Source organism: Lithobates pipiens, unplaced genomic scaffold (assembly GCF_037356315.1).
Source record: "Lithobates pipiens isolate NorthernLeopardFrog02 unplaced genomic scaffold, aLitPip1_a1.2 Scaffold_18, whole genome shotgun sequence".
In the NCBI taxonomy this organism is placed as follows: Eukaryota; Metazoa; Chordata; class Amphibia; order Anura; family Ranidae; genus Lithobates; species Lithobates pipiens.
The window spans coordinates 391,645,567-391,667,252 of NW_027507758.1; the positions used below are offsets into that span (position 1 = coordinate 391,645,567).

The 21,686-nt window shown below is 40.5% G+C and overlaps 1 protein-coding gene across 28 annotated transcripts in view; it reads right to left on the reverse strand.

Moving 5' to 3' along the window:
- The window catches only part of DST (dystonin), a 736,344-nt gene that overhangs the window by 199,283 nt on the left and 515,375 nt on the right, over positions 1–21,686 (reverse strand). For all 28 annotated transcript variants that reach the window (XM_077487838.1, XM_077487826.1, XM_077487828.1 and 25 more), the window contains 2 exons: positions 20,057–20,289; positions 13,640–13,769 (listed from right to left, as the gene is read on the reverse strand). In XM_077487838.1, the coding sequence (XP_077343964.1) occupies positions 13,640–13,769; positions 20,057–20,289 (363 nt within the window). The remainder of the gene's footprint in view (positions 1–13,639; positions 13,770–20,056; positions 20,290–21,686) is intronic.

Sequence of the window (21,686 nt, forward strand, 5' to 3'; positions counted from 1 at the left end):
GTGGACAAGACTCTTTTTTGCTTATATGTACCAGGGATGGAGGCACATAGCTTGTGCCTCATTTAAAGTCCCACCTGTGTTTATACACAACCCCCCCCCCCCCTTTCTTGCAAGACTCGGCAGAGGCAGAAGACAGAGGCCAGAAGGAGAAGAACCGGAGAGGGCTAGAAGACATCAGTGGAGAAGACCCAGGGAGGGGAGAAGAACTGGCAGAGGCAGAAGATGTCAGTGGAGGAGGCAGAAGAGCCGGAGAGGGGAGAAGAAATCGGAAGAGACGTCGGAGCTTCTTAATAAATTACTTTAAAAACCTGTGTACTGTTTTATTTTTGACACTTTTTTTAGGTGAATGGGTAGGGGTACAATGTACCCCATACTCATTCACATAGGGTGGGGGGCCAGGATCTGGGGGCCCCCTTCCTAAAGGGGGCTTCCAGATTCCAATAAGCCCCACGTCTGTAGACCCTGACAACCAATGGCCAGGGTTGTAAGGAAGAGGTCCTTGTCCTCATCAACATGAGAACAAGGTGCTTTGGGCTGGGGGCACAAGCCCCCTCCGCCCCAAAGCACCCACCCCCCCTTTTGAGGCCATGTGGCCTGGTACGGTTCAGGAAGGGGGGTGCTCGCTCATCCCCCCCCCTTCTTGACCAGCCGGGCTGTGTGCACGAATAAGGGCCTGGTATGGTCTTGGAGGGGGAACCCATGCTGTTTTTTATTTTTATTTGGCGTGGAGTTCCCCCTAAAGATTCATACCAGGCACAAAGTGCCTGGCATTGTCGGGATCAAAGTCGGATTCCTGTTCATTGAAGTCGGATGGATGTCAGATTTCAAGTCCCAGGGCAAAGTCGGATCCACAGTCATACGACTGTTGTGTTGTACAAGTGTGAACCCAACCTAAGTGCTTTTATTTGCTTTAAAATCCTGCCAAAATTCTACCAAGCTTCTACCGTGCTATGTAATGTTTATGAGGGGGTCTTGGAGTACTGTTTAATTAAATTAACTCTGTCTGAACTGTAATGACAGATCAATGTTGTCAGTTGTGAAGTAGATGTGCACACGGTCTGTCCTAACAAAGGGTTAAAGATCTCAAGGCTTAGGTTTTAACCACATGCTAATGTTCTTTACAAAAGTGTGCCCCTTACCTTCACTGTAGGCAAGGGACACACTACAGTGATAACTGCAATCTTCCAAGTCTCGTACCGAGGAGCTGTCCCACTGCATATTGTCCACAGGGGGTCACTTGCTTGGCACCACTGCTTTCCCTGAGGTGAAGAGGAAAGGTGGTGCTGTCCCCTAGCTATTTATTAAGGTAAACAGAATAATTGCTGTTCATTTAGTAAATCAAATACACTTTGAGTTTGATTTACTAAATGGTAGCCAATCATAATTAACCCCCCTAGCGGTAATCCCGAGTCTGGCTCGGGTTAGGAATTTACTGACAGGAGCGGTAACCCCGAGCCAGACTCGGGATCGCTTCGCTCGATGCAGGGGAGGACACAGTGAGACTTACTTACCTTGTCCCCTGGATCCAGCGATGTCCCCCGCGCTGTGTGATCGAGCTGTCCTCCGCTCGATTCACAGTGCCGAATGCCGCCGAGCTCCGTTCCCTGCAGCGTTACGGCGCACGGGAGCCGAGAACGGCGGCAAATTTAAAAATGTAAAAAGACACAAAACACACACAGTACTGTAATCTTACAGATTACAGTGCTGTATTAAAAAATACACACCCCCTTTGTCCCTAGTGGTCTGTGCAGTGCCCTGCATGCACTTTTATATTATAAATACAGTTTTTTCTGCCTGGAATTTGGAGATTGTCCATAGCAACCAAAACGTGTCCCTTTTTCAGTGTTTTAGGATTTGATTACATTATTGAATATTTTTTATTATTCTTTATTATATTATAAACGTTATCATACCCGGGATGTCTGCTAGACTCTGGTTTGAAGAGATTTAACAGCGTTATTCCTAAGAATTACAGGACTACAAAATAAAATGCCAGATTTCCATGCAAAATAATTGTACCGCTTTCAGCACCTAATTCCAGACTAAATCATACCGCCAGGGAGGTTAAGCTTTGGTAATAGAAAGTTGGAAGCTGCTTGGTTTCTATGCACAGCTTTACCAGATTTTGTACTCTTTAGTTTTAGTAAATCAACCCCTTTGTCTATATTTCGGACAGTCTGGCAAAAAAGGCACCAAAGTGACCAAATGTGGCAAACACAAACCATATTTTCACATATTTTTGAAATATATTGACAAATAAGTTACATAATACGATTTCAATTTCATGGATTTTTTTCAGAAAATATTGTCTATTATTTATATTTATTTTTCCTAAACAGGTAGTATTTTAAAACCTCACTGCCGGCAAAAAAATTCTTTACCCATTCCTGCCTCCCACCCTCTTCTAATTCATCCTGCCAGGTGCTATGTTGTGCCTGTCTGGTGAAGCCAGGTGTACTCACCTGAGTTCTTCCATTCAGATCCATTTCTGAGGGGACTGCTAATTCAGCTTCACACATTAACCTTGTCAGCTGCTCTCAGTCTGATGGTAGTCTTTTTTTTCCTATCCTAAGAGGACCTCTCTGCTGGCCAGCCAATGGGAATTGCCCATGTCACACAGACAGGGACACCCAAAATAAAGACTGCTCCAGGACGTAAACAGAGAGGTGAAGGATCCAGCATTGAATGATTATGTTGGTGTTACAAGGAGAAAGTCTGCGCTATCAGGTATACCTTAATTTTAACCAATATCAATAGGTGTAACCATTAAATGGAAAAGTGAATTCCTACACCTTCCTCCTTAAGTGAAAAAATGAACAGATGCTACAATTAAAAAACCTGAATACAAGATTTAAATATAAATGAGAAAAAAAATGAGAAAAAACTTCAATTGCGCGACCTGAATGGGTTAATCAAACTAGTGTTTAAATGAGCCTCTGGAATACAAACTTCCGTACCCAAGCTACTGTGTCCTTCACTCTCACCAAAAACAAAATCAATAATTGATTGATCAGTGATAAAAAAAAACTCAGTTATAGTAACAAAGTGTCCCTGTTATACTACTCATAATGTGTGTAAAAATAAAGGACATAAAGATAATGGGAGTTATTTTACGAAAGGAAAATCCACTTTGCACTGCAAGTGCACTTGGAAGTGCAGTCAATCTAAATCTATGAGGTAGATCTGAAATGAGTGGAAGCTCTGCTGATTTTATCATCCAATCATGTGCAAGCTAAAATGCTGTTTTTTATTTTAATTGCATGTACCCCTTGGATCTACAGCGACTTTACTTCCCAGTGCACATTCAGTGCACTTGCAGTGCAAAGTGGATTTTCCTTTAGTAAACAACCCCCAATGAGTCTGTATGTCACACAGGTCAGCCAAACCCAATTATCAAACACCAGAAAAAATTAATTAGATCATTAGGTAAACCACCAGAAATACAAATTTCTGTGTCCACTCTGATGTGCCAAACACTTTCACTCAATAGAACTACAAGTGAAAATGAAACATTGCTAATGATAAATAATAAATAATTACTTAATCAAAAAATGTCCACATTAAACAACTAGTAAAAAATAATAAAGAAAAAGCCCATATAATGCACAGATCAAATGGATGTTGAACTCCACCCGACGTGTTTCTCCGTATAAGGCTTCAACTGGGAAAGGAGACCCTGGTTGAAGCCTTATACGGAGAAACGCGTCGGGTAGAGCCAAGGACCAGACATACGGTGCAGCTAGCAGTGGCAGCTGTAATATTTATATTGATACACCGCTTTTTTTTGCTAATTCTGTTTTTCCGTTTTTACCGTTTTAAAAACATTTTCTGTGTGTAGTATACACGTGTTAGCTGTTATTGGTATGCACTGTTTGGATTTGATCCATGTGTGTGGCATTTTTAAATAAATGTTTTTTTGAAATCCAACAATACTGCACTATAAGTTTTTTCCGCCCTGCATGCCGGACGGAGGAAGAAGTGGTGTGCGCATAGCCAGTGGAGGAGGTGAAGCGATGTGTGTGTTCTGCAGCTGAGACACGGAGTGGAGGTGATTGCTGTATACCGAGAGAGCGGAGGATCCAGGCTGAGGAGTAGGGAGGTGGACATTGCTCTGTGTGGAGGCTCTGGTCTGAGCCATGCTCGTTTGATCCTGGGATCTGGTAAACAGCCAATCGGTCATATTTTACTTTTCCTGTAAAGCTAATACCTGCAGAGTGATGTGCGCTACCACTGCATGAAGAGAGGGCAGAAAGATAGACTGTTGCTAATTTGTCAGTTTTTGCTACATCTCTGGAGAAACAACTTTGTTTGAAGTTCAACATCCATTTGATCTGTGCATTATATGGACTTTTTCTTCAGTATTTTTCACTCGTTTTTTAACCCCCCTGGCGGTATTCCCGAGTCTGGCTCGGGGTGGAAATTTTATACCAAAAGCGGTAACCCCGAGTCAGACTCGGGGCCGCATCACTGAATCCAGGGAGAGTTTACTTACCTTGTCCCCTGGATCCAGCGATTTCCCCTCGCTGTACGAGCGAGCCGTGCTCCGCTCGATCTATCACTGAGCTGATCTCCGTTTCTTGCGAGCGTTGAGACGCACGGGGACAGAGAACGGCGCCAAATTCAAAAAGTGAAACACACAGTATACATACATTATAATGTAATCTTACAGATTACATTGCTGTATGTAATTATTTCACATCCCCTTTGTCCCTAGTATTCTGCCCAGTGTTCTGCATGCAGTTTTATAATATAAAAACTGTTCTTTATGCCTGGAAACTGGAGATTGTCCATAGCAACCAAAACTGTCCCTTTACATCAAAAATGATTTTAGACCAGCTAGAAAACAGCGATAATAAATTGGAATCACTCGCAGAATTGAGGGATAGCGATTTGTGTGGAGATCCGTCATCAAATATTGAAAAGTAATGACTGTGACAATTCTGCAACTGAGTTTTTGCTCATTGAATGATTATGTGACAGTGGCTTAAAATAAATAAAAATAGGTATTTACATAGAAAGATTTTTTTTTTAAACCCAGCAGTTGGATAAAGTGGGATGGGAAAGGGGATCATTTGATCCTAGAGTTGGGTTTTAACTGAGGGCAAACACTCAAAGTCATCTTTTTATTGCCTACTTTGAGAAAAAAAACTAGAGACATTCAGGAGCACTACAGAGTTTACTACTGTGAAAAGAAAAGCAAATATTGTGTGGATCAATATTACAAGGATATTTAGTTCAATATTCTACAAAGAAATTGTCGATGCTTTCATCATGTTATATTGTTATATGTCTTTGGGGAGATTTTCATGCAGCAATAAAACAGAAACAGCGTAACATTTAATGATACACAGTTTCTTTAAGATGACAGATTATTTAAAAATCCCTACCACCCCCCGCTGTTAAAAAGTTGCACCATGCCAATATAAAACATGACCATGACCAATCCACAGCAAATGCTTTGCCAAATGAAAAGCAGCTGAATCTATGCTACATAGGTGTTGGATTTTGTCCGTATCTTTCTGGTAAACACCCTTTCTTTCAACAGATGAGACCTAATTCTTTTTATGTTAAAGTGGTTATAAACCCTTTTGTCTTACTTTTGTCTATAGGTAAGCCTAAAATAAGGCTTACCTATAGGTAGTGGAAATATCTCCTAAAGATACTTCTCTTGTAGTGCACTGATGTCATCATCAGCACATGCGCTGAGAAGAAACGGACCACCGTGCCGTTCCTTCCCCCAGCATGTGCCATGACTGACGGTATATGCGCGGGATTGACGTCACGTGTCCCCGGAAGGAAGAGTGGCGAAGATGGACGCAGCCTGCACAGGGGACAGAACCGGCTTCGTTTGCAAGTAAGTGTCATATAATGAGCTAGTATGTGATGTATACTAGCCCATTATGCTTTTAATTTGCAGGCCTTTCGGGGGGGGGGGGGGGGAAGAGGAAGTAAAACCCATCGGGGTTTACTTCCCCTTTAACTCTGACAAAATTACCTAATTTGCCTATTTTCATATATCTTATTAAATTATCTGCGATGGGAGAATTATCCTCAGTGTCCTATCATAGCAACCACAGAAAACATACCTGTAGACAAACCTATTAAATATTATGTGTAGACCCTATATAAATGTAAAGTATATGTAAACCCTAAATTATGAACTTTAGTTGGTTACAGCACCTTAACATAAACTGCCCTTTCTATTTTAATGAATTCGTTGTTTGCACCTTGTATTCCTCCTTTGTTGCATCTCATCGCTGCTGATTTTCTACAGCCTCTTTACAGTTACAGTTACTTCCTGTCTACATGCATGCTCCAGCAATGGCTGCATGATATTTCTCAGGACAGTTTTCCAGATGGTGAAAACGGTGGACTATGTCTGTGTAATGCGTAATAAAATGGCCACTTGTAGTCTCCATTAGAAGGCCATGTGACAGCGTTACAGTGCAGGACTTTTGGGAGAAAAGGACAAAGCATTGCCACCCTAAAACAAGAAGTGCCTGAGCAAGGACCTTAATGACAGAATTACCCAGTATTAGTTTAAATAAAGTTAAAAAATGTAAAACAATTGTAATTGACTTCTGAAATGTAGTAATTTGGTTATACTTTAATATCCATTTATATATGTAATATGACTGTTCAGGAATCTTTCTGTTTTAAAGTGAAAGTAAGCTCTTTTTAAAATGATGAATTACTGGTGCCAGGAGGTTCTGAGGTTTCACAAAAAACTGAAAAAATCCTTTTGCATTAAATGAATGCTTCTGGCAGCCAAAATCGTTCATCATTGTCTTTTAGGAAAGGTCAGCTTGGCCTTAACCATGCTTTATCTTGTATAGTAATACTCAGATTGTGCTGGCATCAGTCATGTATGGCTTACTGCACGCAGCCATTAAACAGATAGGATGATTTACTAAAGGAGGTGAGAACACAAACAAAATGTGAATATTTATTTAAACTATCCAGTCATATTAAAAACAAATTTTTTTTTTTCACTTTAAATACCCAAATAAGGGTACGTTTCACATGACTGAATATACTGGAGTGAATATTTGCACAATTTTTGAATTAAGATTCTCAACTCATTTAGAAAATCAGCCCAACTATCCCCCAACAAATGATAACTTCTGATTTGTAACACTGCAACAGGTATGAAACAAAAGTAAAAGGAGGGTTATAATCCATATAAATCTATCTTATACTGTATGGTGACAAGTTCTTAAAATTAAAATCTATATATCAATAACTAAATTTCTATTTTTCAAGGCAGAAAACATTGTCCTAGATGTAGAGACGTTGGCCACACACAGAAAAATGTTTAACCTAAAACTATGTAATTACTCATCAATGCATATCAAAGTCCATACCCGAAATTAGTATAAAATGTAAAGGGCTGAATGTGCACATTACATTTCCTCCAGCCATAAGATGTGGGACACAACATGGGAGACTCCTGTGCACTGGAATTTAGCGCAGCAAATTATAGACAGTGGATGTCTACACCAATAACTGCCATAACCATGTTTTATAACAGTTTGGATTTGGTAAGTTCATTCATCTTTGTCAGTTCATTTTTTTCAAAGTATACAAGCAGTTCTATTTGCAGCAAACCAGCTTCACTACTACTTTATCTGTGGATCAAACTAATACATCATAGTGTAAATAAATGGAATTTGACATTACAATATATACATATCCGTCTTTTCAGGATTATCCTTTTCACGTGTTCTATTAAAATAGAATTCTATATAAATCCCCTAAAACAAATTACTTGTACTGTATGTCTCATTCTGGAGCTCCACAAATTCCCCAGCTTTCTCTTTGTGAGAAGCAAGGTAGTATGTCAAGCAACAACTCTACATGTATTTTCTAATCAATGAAACCTACTGACAGGGGTGATTTTGAACGTATCTATGCCTTAGTCCATAAAGGTAATCACATAGATCCTTGCTATCAATAAACCTTCCCATGCAGTTAAACAGGAAAATCACTAGTAATAAAACACAATGGTAATAGTCCCACCATTACCAAATGCAAACTTAGACAAGCATTCTTGATCAGGACTAGGGTGATATAGGCATCCTAGTGGCTGCAAGCTGTACCATCTCATTGTAAAATGATTACCGTTTAGTAGTATATCATATATATATATATATATATATATATATATATATATATATATATATATATATATATATATATATATATATACAAAGTGCTCATAAATAATGCAAAAACTCAGAGTTGGTGAAAACTCAGTATCAATAGCTATTTGCATAACATTATATGAACTTATATCAATATATGTGAAAAGTCCCTTCAAAGTTCATTCAAAGTCCACTGACCACAAGACAAACTGGTGCTGTGAAACGTCAAAGTAATATTTGCATCTCCTGCATGTGGCCACCTCCACCCAGTGCAAATCGCTTACCAGAGGATTTGATATGAATGCAAAATGTATAGTTGACTAGATGACTGTGAATTGTCCAGATGCTGAAGCAGCAAAGGAACCCCAAACCACAACATTTGCACCACCAGGCTTTACAGTTGTAATGCACTTTGGACGAGGGATTAGCATGGGTTCAGTCAAACTTGGAAGGCAGTTGTCAGTGCTAGACCAATGAGCTAATGGTGTGAAATTTCCCTGCCTCTTCACATAAACATAAGGGGTGGAGATGTTCTTGAGACCCTTGACCTAATATGACCACATAGTTCATTGGTCTAGTAATGACAGCTGCCTTCCAGTTTAGGTCCAAACTAGAGCTGCACGATTAATCATTAAAGAATTGAGATCGCAATTCTACCCCCTCCCGATCTTAAAAAAAGCATTTCCTCAATTCAGGGTAGAGAGTTCTCTTCTTAAGCCAATAGCTGTCAAAAAAATGAATAACCAGGCAGCCTGCCAAGATTCTCAGAACATTGATTAGGTGGAGATAAAGAGAAACATTGTAACATGTAGTGCTTTAGATCAAAGGGATGAACTTCTGTCTGTAAATTAGGTCAGTTTAACCACTTAACCACTTGAGATCCGCGCTATAGTCAATTGACGGCTACAGCGCGGATCTCCTTTTCCGGGACAACGTCTATTGACGTCGTCCCGTGTACGAGCGGCCTGCGCGCGTCCTGAGGGGCGCGCGCGGCGCGCTCTGTGATCGGCGAGTCCATGAGACTCGCCTGATCACCGATCCGTGCAAGGGGTCGATCCCGACCCCTTATCACGTGATCAGCTGTCAGCCAATGACAGCTGATCAGGTGACATAACGGAGCCGCAGCGCGAGGAGAAAAAAAAAAGCCGATCACCGGCGGCCGTGATCAGGACATCAGTCCTGATCACAGCCAGCAATGCAAGCGCCCACCTGCCCCCTGCCAGTGCCCACCTGCCCCCTGCAATGCCACCCTAATAAAAAGTAAGTGCCCCCCGTCAGTGCCCATAGTGCCACCCAGCAGTGCCCACAGTGCCACCCAGCAGTGCCCACAGTGCCACCCACAGTGCCCACAATCTGCCTCAAAGGTGCTGCACCCCAGTGCCGCCCATCAGTGCCCAGCAGTGCCGCCCAGCAGTGCCACCTATCAGAGCCACCTATCAGTGCCCATCAGTCCCATCTATCAGTGGTACCTATCAGTGCCCATCCGTGCCACCCATCCGTGCCACCCATCCGTGCCATCTTATCTGTGCCCATCTTTGCCCATCAGTGCCGCCTTATCTGTGCCCATCAGTGCCGCCTTATCTGTGCCTATTAGTGCCGCCTTAACTATGCCTATCAGTGCCCACCAGTGCAGCCTATCAGTGCCCACCAATGCTGCCTATCAGTGCCCACCAATGCAGCCTATCAGTGCCGCCTAATCAGCGCACTTCAATGAAGGAGAAAAATGACCCGTTTGCAAAATTGTATAACAAACTATTAAAACATGATTTTTTTTTTTGCATCTTTTTTTGTTTGTTTAGCAAAAAATAAAACTCCGAGCTGTAACTAAATACCACCAAAAGAAAGCTCTATTTGTGGGAAAAAAATGATAAAAATTTCATTTGGGTACAGTGTTGTATGCCCGCGCAATTGTCATTCAAAGTGCATCAGCGCTGAAAGCTGAAAATTGGTCTGGGACTGAGGGGGGTTTAAGTGCCCAGTAAGCAAGTGGTTAAAGACTAAATAAACCTTTTTCTGCCACTTGTTGCTTAAAACATAAAATCTGTATTTTCTGCTAGAAAATTACTTAGAATCCCCAAACATTATATATTTTTTTTAGCATAGACCCTAGAGAATAAAATGGTGCTTGTTGCAATATTTTATATCACACGGTATTTGCGCAGCGGTCTTATCTTTTTGTATAATGTGAAAGATGATGTTACGCCACAAGAATCATGAGAGAATCATGATCTTTATTATAAAGTTACTTTCACACTGGGGTGTTGGCGGTAAAGCACCGCTCTTTTTAGCGGTGTCTTACCGTCATTTTTGCAGTACTTTTCGCTGGCTAGTGGGGTGCTTTTAACCCCCGCTAATGGGCAAAAAAGGGTTAAATGTGCAATGCTTTGCTGGCTCTTTGGCGGCGCTGCCAATTGATTTCAATGGGCAGGGGCGTTGCAGGAGCGTTATATACACTGATCCTACAGCGCCTCAAAGATGTGGCTTGCAGGAGTTTTTTTGGTGTCCTGCCAGCGCACCGCTCCAGTGTGAAAGCACTTAGGCTTTCACACTGGAGTGAGAAGAGAGGCTCTATACAGGCACTTTGCAGGCACTATTTTTAGCGCTATAGCACCTGTAAAGCACCTCAGTGTGAAAGCAGCCTAAGCAAAAAAATTGTGATTCTCATTTTAGCCAGAATCGTGCAGCTCTAGTCCACACCCATGTTTGGAGCCTATCCCAATCTCATCTCTTATTTATGAGGTTCTTTTCCTAAAATACTGTGTATACAGTATCTCACAAAAGTGGGTACACCCCTCACGTTTTTTTAAATATTTTATTATATCTTTTCATGTGACAACACTGAAGACATTGCACTTCTACAATGTAAAGTAGTGAGTGTACAGCTTGCATAACAGATACATTTTCTATCCCCTCAAAAACTCAACACACAGCCAATAATATCTAAACCGCTGGCAACAAAAGTGAGTACACCCCTAAGTGAAAATGTCCACATTGGACCCAAAGTGTCAATATTTTGTGTGGTCACCATTATTTTCCAGCTCTGCCTTAATCCTCTTGGACATGGAGTTCACCAGAAATTCACAGGCTGCCACTTGAGTCTTCTTCCACTCCTCCATGATGAAATCGCAGAGCTGGTGGATGTTAGAGACCTTGTGCACCTCCACCTTCCGTTTGAGGATGCCCCACAGATGCTCAATAGGGTTTAGGTCTGGAGACATGCTTGGCCAGTCCATCACCTTTACCCTCAGCTTCTTTAGGAAGGCAGTGGTCATCTTGGAGGTGCGTTTGGGGTCGTTGTCAGGTTGGAATACTGCCCTGTAGCCCAGTCTCCGAAGGGAAGGGATCATGCTCTGCTTCAGTATGTCACAGTACATTCCCTCAATGAACTGTGGCTCCCCAGTGATGGTAGCACTCCTGCAGCCCCAAACCATGACACTCCCACCACCATGCTTGACTGTAGGCAAGACACACTTGTCTTTGTGCTCCTCACCTTTCCGCTACACACGCTTGACACCATCTGAACCAAATAAGTTTATCTTGGTCTCATCAGATCACAGGACATGGTTCCAGTAACCCATGTCCTTAGTCTGCTTGTCTTCAGCAAACTGTTTGCAGGCTTTTTTGTGCATCACCTTTAGAATAGGCTTCTTTCTGGGACGACAGCCATGCAGACCAATTTGATGCAGCGTGCGACGTATGGTCTGAGCACTGACAGGCTGACCCCCCACCCCTTCAATCTCTGCAGCAATGCTGGTGGCACTCATCCGTCTTTTTTCCCAAAGACAACCTCTGGATATGACACTAAGCATGTGCACTCAACTTCTTTGGTTGACCATGGCGAGGCCTGTTGTGAGCGGAACCTGTCCTGTTAAACCACTGTATGGTCTTGGCCACCGTGTTGCAGCTCAGTTTCAGAGTCTTAGCAATCTTCTGACATACCAGACTGTGTAAAGCATTTTAAAAATGAGCAGTGTAAATACCAATTTTCAGCTGTCTTCAGGCCGGTCCAGTGACTCGCGGGCCGCTTTACAGCTACGAGACAGGGCTTCTGCGGGTGGAGCCTAGTGACCACGTGATGTACCTGGCTGACATCAGAGGAAGATCACGTCCCCTTCTGCAGAAGCAATCCATCAGAGCTGGAAAGCAGCCACGAGTCACGTGACCGGCCTGAAGACAGTTGAAATTCGGTATTTACAACGCTCTTTTTTAAAAATGCCTTACACAGTGTACTATGCCAGGCTCTAATAGAGGGTCTGGCATAGACTTAGAAAAATGGGTTCACAAACTCTTTAAATATGGTGAAAAGTCAACAATTTGAATATATATATATATATATATATATATATATATATATATATATATATATATACACACACAAAGCTACAAGGGGTATAAAAAGTATACAAAAATGACAAAAAAACACAAAATCTCCATGAACAATCAGATGGTTTAGGCTAGCCATAGATATAAGAAGGCAGTCAGCAAACGTTGCACAATCAATATGCAGAATGCTGGGATCATAAGCATGTACCATCATAAAACTTAACAAGCATGTTTGTGCATTGTGCAATTACCTAAAATCGGTTAGCAGAGGTGTCTAAAGAGGTTGAAATGTGCTCGCATATACCGGTATATCATCATTTCCCATTCTGATTATTACTGGGAAAATGTGCATTGATCATCCAATATGTGTAGCAGCCTTTGGGTCAACTTAACATATTTAAACAAAGTCTGCTGACCCTTATATTTAATAAGCACTAAACTACTGTACACATGTCCATATTTTCTATCATCTGCTGGCAAAACATTCCTTGAGCTTTGGGAGGAGATTTAACTACTGTGAAGAAGAATGGGAAAGTTCCTTCTACAAACAGAATTTATTACTGCCACATATTGTTGATAGCAATGCCTAACTTAGCTTCTAATTATAACCTTAGTTAGTCAGTGAGAAGAGATTTTTGGAGTCACATCCTCCAAGTCTCTATCCCCTCCTTTATCTGCCTTGCTGGGGTTATAAAAAAACAATACAATGTCAAGCAATGGTTGCGCAGAACACGTCTGTTAAAGAAGTGTTTGTGTCAAAAGGATGAAGATCTGTTTTAATTTGCATTTTTCATGAATCTAATTCTTGTAACAGGGATTAAAGGTATTAGTTTGAGTAGAGAGACATAACTGTTTGACTGCATCTTTCTCCAGCACAGGCGTAATAAGTGGCAGCATGTGTAGACGGACAAAGCCTTGCGTCACAGAGCTACGTTTTTTTTGTTTTTTTTTTCCATTATGGTGCATTCAGTAATGCCTGATTGTTTCACAGTATATATCTTCACACTCAGTCTAATATCTCTATGCTAGGAATTGTGGGAAGATTATATAAAGAAAGATTTCAGGTATTTATACAAGTAGAATTTTCCTAAATACATTTAACATTTAATAAAAACATAACTAAAGTGATGGCTGTGTATATGCCTAGAGGTATTTCAGCAAGATAAGTATACCTATTTTATTGGAGACGTCCTCCCAATGTTGAATCTCTGGAGCACCCACATTATTCTGTATGAAACTTTTCAGCTTGCCTTTTAGTGCTTCAACGTTGCTTTCATTCTGTTTCACTTCTGCTGCAAACACCTAGAAAAGATCAAAGCAGGCTGATACTAAAGAAACATTTTCAAAGACAAAGGCATTGTGGCTTCCTTTCCCCACCTGTTTATTAGGGACTACACATCCCATTTCTAATATTGCAATGCTAGCTGTTGGTGAAATCTGGAATTGTAGCCCAACTATTCAGACATAATGGTATTCAGTAGGCACTGTCAGACTTCAGCCCACTGTGCAATGGTAAACAAAGGTCCTGGTCCATTTGAAATGATAAGCATTCCATGTATATTATGACCCATTTAAAGTGTTATATTTACTCATGGCATTTACAACCCCACTAAAATCACTGTTTATGCATTTTCAACTATCTGGTCTTACTCAGAGAAAACATGTGTACTGGTGGCAGAAAAATTAAGCTCAACGGCCATGGCACGGAAATCCCTTAGTCTGAGAGGTGCAAGTAATGGAATTTAAGAGTTGTAAATAAACATCACTTTTATTGGGATCTAATAATACCGAGTGCTTCTCATGTTCATGAATGTGTTAAGCTCGTAAAGTGGACATGGACGCAGATTTTGCAACAGTGTTATGCAGGTTACACGGTCAAATTTCGAACGAATTTTCTTTTCAAAATCAGAAAGTTCGTTTTTTTTGTGATCCGATGGTGCCACCATTGATTTTCGAAATTTGGCCGACCAAGCCTTCAATTTCACCTCATGTTGCTACAGAAAATAATTTTCGTAACCGGGAATCTTCTTTTCTCTCCATAAGTTTTCTTTTCTTATTAAATTTCTCGCACGATTCTCCCATCATTGATTAGAATATTGTTCTTTTTTCCAAAAATTTCCAACATGTCCGATTCCTCAAATTTGATTTCCGCACGAAAATCGGCTGTTGTTGCAGCCCACTAATGGTGCGAAAATTATACGAAAATTCTTAGATATACAATTTTCGAAAGAAAATTCTTTTTTCGAAATTTAAACCGTATATGGCCGGCATTAGAGTGCCAGAATGGACTTAAGCAGGTGAGCTTTTTGTGCTCTTTATCTAAACAAAGGTCCTGCTGGAGTTTTGGGAAACATGCAATGAGAATCAGCATGTCAAAAAAAGTTGTTCTAAGATTTTCTGTATTTTATTGTGAAAATTTAAATACTAATAAAAATGTATATTTGAAAAAAAAAAAAAAGAGAAAATGTCAGAAGTACAAATATAACTTCCTATTGAAATCCCCTTTAAGAATAAGTACAGCAGGGCCAACAACAACATTACAAACATTTGTGTAAAACGACATTGCAATATAAAGCATGAATAACATTTAAGACTGTATTGCATAGTGAAGCTAGCAGGGCACCTACTGTAACATTCAATATTCTGTACAGCTCTGTGCAGTTTTACAATCTTGATGTAAACATGTCTGGGAGTGTCCACACAGTCCACACTTCTCCCCAGTAGTAATATAGCGTGCATTGGATGTTCTGCATTACTGCTATTTACAACAGCTGCTTTACAGCTCATTTAGCCTGTATAGAAGTTAATCATGCGCAAAGAAGGATTTCGCTAATTGAGTTATACATTAGTTACATTAGTGAATAAAGTTGAGCAGCTGCCAAAATGGGGATTTGTACAAAGATTACCCTCTGCTAAAGCATTAAGTCAGCATTATCAGGTATTATTCACAATGTGCATATCAGACAGATCTGTTTCAGTGATTATAGCAGTGCTAGTACTATATTTAACCTCTTCATTGACATATCCTCTATTTAAAGGAAACATACAATATATCTGGTGTTAATAAATATCTACAGGCCGGCCAATCTCTACAGGCCGCCCATACACAGAACAAATTGCAGGAAAGAAATGTGATTCCTCCATCAACAAAGACAGTGTTGATGTGGGAATCCCTCTTGCCGAGCCATTGTCTGGTCCCGTGGAGGGGGGGCATCCCCACCAGAAGAAGATGGTGATTATTGCTAGCGGATATAGCAGCCGCTAGTGGTAATCAAAGTTAAAACTCTGCATGCTGGGTGTACCCAAGTAGTTGATCAATCGATCAAGTGGGTGCATTCAGCCTGCCCATACACAGGAGAGCTGATCCGGCCGAGATTCGAACAGTGTATGGCCTGCCTTAATAAAATAACATAATATGGGGGTGCAAGCTTAAAAAAAATTATGAAAATCCCATCAATAATTACTTTAAGACAAACACTGCCACAATAATGTGTCAGGGAAGTTTTTATCTTAGAATGATGTTTATTGAGACTTTCACATTTCTACATGATTGCACCTACATTTTTTCACTATAACAATTAATTTAGAGATTTTCCCATTAGAGACATGTTTATATAAGACACCCAGTCTTCCGAGTTTAAAGCTGAACTCCAGCTTTTGATACACTGGCCCAAACAAACTATGTCTCTCACTAACATGTGAGGTCACTTAATGTGCTGTATAAACTGTATGCAGCTTGGGGTCTGCACTGCGTCTCATACCTGGAACACAGTAGAGTCTATCTGATCATCACTCAGCCATTCAGAGAAAGCAATGTATTCTAGCATTGCATCCAAAGCTTCCTCTGAGTGCCTGAGTCAGAGGTTGTGACATCATCAGCCCGCCTCTCTAACTCAGCCAATTAAAGGAAGCTCTGTATTCATTGATAGAATATATTGCTTTCTCTGAATGGCTGAGCGACGATCAGATAGACTCTATTGTGTTTTGGGTATGAGACAGGAAGTCTCAGCTTGAACCCAGAATCCAGTGTGGTATCCTGTATGTAGCCCCTGCTACCTATAGTTTATACAGCACATCCAGTGGCCTCACAAGTTAGTGAGGGACATCTTGGCCCAAACAAACTGTGTAAAGTGTGTAAAGCTGGAGTTCAGCTGTTTAGCTGTTCAGCTGTTTAAAACCTACTCTTGATCACATTATACTTACAGTATCTCACAAAAGTGAGTACATCGCTCACATTTTTGTAAATATTTGTATTATATTTTTTCATGTTACAACACTGAAGAAATTACACTTTGGTACAATGTAGTAGTAAGTGTACAGCTAGTATAAGTGAGTACACCCCCCGTTCAACCTCTGCAGCAATGCTGGCAGCACTCATACATCTATTTCCCAAAGACAATCTCTTGATATGCTGCTGAGCACGTGCACTCAACTTCTTTGGTTGGCCATGGTGAGGCCTGTTCTTAGTGGAACATGTCCTGTTATACCGCTGTATGGTCTTGGCCACCATGCTGCAGCTCAGTTTCAGGGTCTTGGCAATCTTCTTATAGCCTATGCCATCTTTATGTAGAGCAACAATTCTTTTTTTCAGATCTTCAGAGAGTTATTTGCCATGAGGTGCCATGTTGAGAGCGATAAAACCAAATTTAACACACTTGCTTCCCATTCACACCTGAGACCTTGTAACACTAACGAGTCACATGACACTGGGGAGGGAAAATGGCTAATTGGACCCAATTTGGACATTTTCCCTTAGGGGTGTACTCACTTTTGTTGCCAGTGGTTTAGACATTAATGGCTGTGTGTTGAGTTATTTTGAGGGGACAGCAAATTTACATTGTTATGCAAGTTGTACACTCACTACTTTATATTGTAGAAAAGTGTAATTTCTTCAGTGTTGTCACATAAAAAATACATAATAAAATATTTACAAAAATGGGAAGGGTGTACTCACTTTTGTTAGATACTGTACCTATCAAGCTTTCCTCCAATATCAATTTCATATTATATATTTTTTCCAATACCCCATTCTAGGGGAGGTGTTATATCCCAGACACTTCCTCTTTGTTGGTAATTATTTTTTTTTTGTTGTCAGCAAGGAGCTGTGCAATTGAAATGGCGTACAAAGCAAAGCTGGTGTTGTTATTGTGTGCCTGCTTGAGAGGAGAAGAAGATTGAGAGCCAGTTCCACTGGGATCACATGGGAAAGCAGTACCCATTCTCATGAGGTTCCAGCACATTCTCATGGGGTGCAATTTGACAGCCCATTCATTTGAATGGGCTGCAAGTTACACTGGAACATGGAAAAAGTAGTGCATGCACAAAATGCTCCACACTAAACTGCATGGTACTGCCGTACCATGCAATTTGGTGCCCGCAAATGCACCGCATCTGCAATTTCTATTTGGGGTTTCGTTAACAATATATTGGCACCTGCTTTCAGATAGCAAGGGCAGTGTGGTGTGGAAAATGTGCATGGAATGTGCCTTTCCCATACCCTGTTCTGGTGTGAGCCAGCCTTGTGGCAGAGAGAGAGAGGGGCAGAAAGACAGGTAAATGAAGTGAAAATTAGTACATCCCCTAATAATCCAGCATCTAACTAGGGGATGTATGACCCGACACCTACCCCGATAAATTTTACGACTTTACTAGAATGTCAGCGTCCACTTTTGACAGGTTACTAACTATTGTTAGATCACATCTGGAAAGAATGAATACTAGCACGAGGATCAATTAGAATTAGCATTTCAGGAAAAAAAAGAGAAGTGTGTCATTTTATGCTGTTAAACACACTGCAGCTATCTGCCGCTAAACGCAATGCACATTTAGCTGCAGATAGAAAGGAAAAGTCTCCATTCACTAAAGTTCCCGGTGAGGTTCAGATGACAATTATCTACATCTGAAAAGTACTGCTAGGAGGAAGGGACCCTAATGCAAACACTCTCAAAGATGTATGGTCTACTGATTACCCCCCCCCCCCCCCCCCAGGAACAACCATATCTATCGTGTATGGAGAGGTGGGTAGAAGAGATGAACTGTACGTTTACAAACAGTTAAAAACAAAATATAATTGGACTCGCGTTGAAGTCATCCATTTGCACCAAGATCCAGGAGACTAATTATAAAATATTGACACGTGGTATCTTACTTAAAAATTACATAAATTTTATCCCGGAATACCAGATCGTTGCTGGAGATGCCAGGAGGGGGGAGGTACGATGCTACACATCTTTTGGTTGTGTCCAAAGTTAATACCATATTGGAGGGAAGTACAGAACATTATCCAAACATTTTCTGACTATAAGATACCAGAAGACTCAGCTTTTTTTCTAATGCACGTTACGACTATCCCAGCTAAAAAATATGAGAAATCTATCCTAAGACACTTAGTAAACGCTGCAAAAGCGTGTATCCCCTTAGGTGGAAAAATATGTTACCGCCTACTAATGGATGCTGGCTTCATAAGGTGGAAGAGATTAATAAGATGGAAGATCTTATACATTCGGCACAAAACAAACAAGAAATTTTCCGTTGCTCATTACGGGCACCCTTCCCCCACTTTCTTTTTTTTTTCTTCTTTCTTTTCTTTTCTTTTTGATTTAGGAAACGGAAAATGGATAAGGTGATTCTGGGCATAGCTGCTGAGGATTATGGATATTTTTTTTCTCTTCTTTCTTCTCAGGTTGCTATAAAAATGGTGCTATATCTTCATAGGATAAACATAGAAGGTGCTATATATGATTTGATTATTATGTGGATTATTGTTTCATTCTTCCAATGTATTTGTGATGTTACTGTGTATATATGACTCCGGTGAGAATCTGGAATTAGCTTATTGTGGTTAAAATAAAATATTTGTAAAAAAAAAAGAAAAAAAAGAAAGGAAAAGTCAACCCTGGACACAGGACTTTCCTTCTTTACCTAAACACAGTTAAACTGTCTGCAAGTAATTGTTGCTAATAATTATGTATAAATAATATGATTATTTTGCATTGTGAGAGTACAGCTGCTTTTAGAAAAGTATTCCAAATACAACTAAATTAGACTTTAGAAAAGTCTTCTAAACGCAACCAAACTTTAGATACCCGTGTGAATGTAGCCTAAGTCAGCCATTCGCTAAGCTCTGGGGATAGTTTCCTAGCAAAGTGCAACTTCCCTTGCAAAGTAAACAGTCTATTTGCCTTTAGTAAAGCAACCCTGCTGTTTCATCAAATGACTGTTGTTTCTTGACTGCAGGCTCCACTACCACATCCACTAAATGTAGGTGTGTAGGATAAACTCTTATGTTTATGTCCCTACACACCTCAACAGTTTTAAGGTTTATAAAAGGCTTACTGCTCCATAAAATAGCAAAGCATACTTTACAATGAACATCAGATACTGTAAAAGGGCCGAAGCAAGGTAATAAAATTATTATTATTATTTTTTGCGAAATGGCCACATGTGGTGATCTGGCATTTCATGGGCAAAGTATAGCTGCGGGTTTTCTTGTGCTCCATGCTTACTGCACACACAATCAGACAAGAGTATCTGTATAAACCATTTGCTGTACAACAATTTAGGATCATAACAGGTAAACTATACAGTACCTTATGCTGCTCGACATGGACTCGCACTGAATCGCTATCTGTAGGGGCTTCCCATGATTTGGCAGTTGTGTGCATTTTCTCAAACCACTGTACCAAAGAGTTGGTTTCATCTTGGATTTTCTGTAGCTGAGAAAGTCGAGCTTCCAGCTCACTTATTTTGTCTGTTAGTAATTTTCCCAAATGTTCATAGCCTTCATGAACATCTGCCATTCCCTTCTGCACTACAACCAAGTCTACAGAACAGAAAAAAGCTTTAAAATGAATCCATACTTTAACCGTGTACCTATGATACAAATACTATACACACACACACACACACATATATATTAAAATATATAAAACAAAATTCATAAAAATATTCTAATATACAATAACTTATCTTCATGTGTTGATATTTATTCAGAGGAAAATAGTAACATTATACAGTCGACCTTATTCATATTTGTCATTAGGCCCAAAAAACTGAATTAAAGGGGTTGTAAAGGTAAATGTTTTTTCACCTTAATGCATTCTATGCATTAAGGTGAAAAAACATCTGACAGTGCCTGCGCCCCCATCCCCCCCGTTTTACTTACCTCACCCCTCGAAAATCCCGCGCTCGCCCCGCCGTCCTTTCCACTGTTCAGCTGGCTGGAGTGGATGGATGGAAAGCAGCGCAGCCATTGGCTCGCGCTGCTGTCAATCACATCTACTGACGCGGAACGCCGGGGGCGGGGCCGTGTGATACAGCGAGCGGCTATAGCCGCCGGCTGTATGACGGGAGCGCGCCCGCAGGTGCTTCTCACCATGCGAGGGAGCTCGCATGAACGTGAGAAGCATCTGCGGGAGGAAGCAAAGACAGCCACCGAGGGACCCCAGAAGAGCAGGTTCGGGGCCACTCTGTGCAAAACGAGCTGCGCAGTGGAGGTAAGTATAACATGTTTGTTATTTAAAAAAATATTACAATATTATTTTTCTCAGAGAGTTACTGGGCTTCAAAGTTGTCCCTATGTTTGTGTGGGTTTCTTCACAGAACACATTACAAACCATAGGAATACATAGACTGTCCCTAGGACGTGTATCTTTTAGTACGATGGTGATATGAATAAAGCCATAAACTTCACAGAAGAAGGATCTAAACTATTTGGTCCACATCAGTGTAATAAATAATAATAATAATCTATTTTCTGAAAATGTCACATTACAAGGAACTGCTACTGCATTAAATACAGAAAAAAGAGAGTTAGCAGATCACTGAAGCTATGAAATGAAACTGGCTACAACAATTAGCCAACATGGAAGTTCTAAGCAAATATTTGCATAACATTTAACGATTTTAGATCATTTGTAAACCAACAAAAAATCCTAAAAATGAATAAAAACTCAATAGCATATGTACTGCCTTATGATAGAGCTGAAAAAAAAATGTAAGAACTTCCAAAAGCAGCATACTTCTACTTGCATGTCACAAGATCCTGCAGTTGATTTATCATACTAACTTGACAACACCTCCATCTAGTGGTTATTTAGAAGAGATAACAGGTTGCATGCTACAATCGCACAAATGAGATGGAAAAACAGCAGTGTCTACAGCCATCCTTGATGATCGTGGCAGGCATGGAAACGTTAGATGGAGGCATGTCTTAAGCGC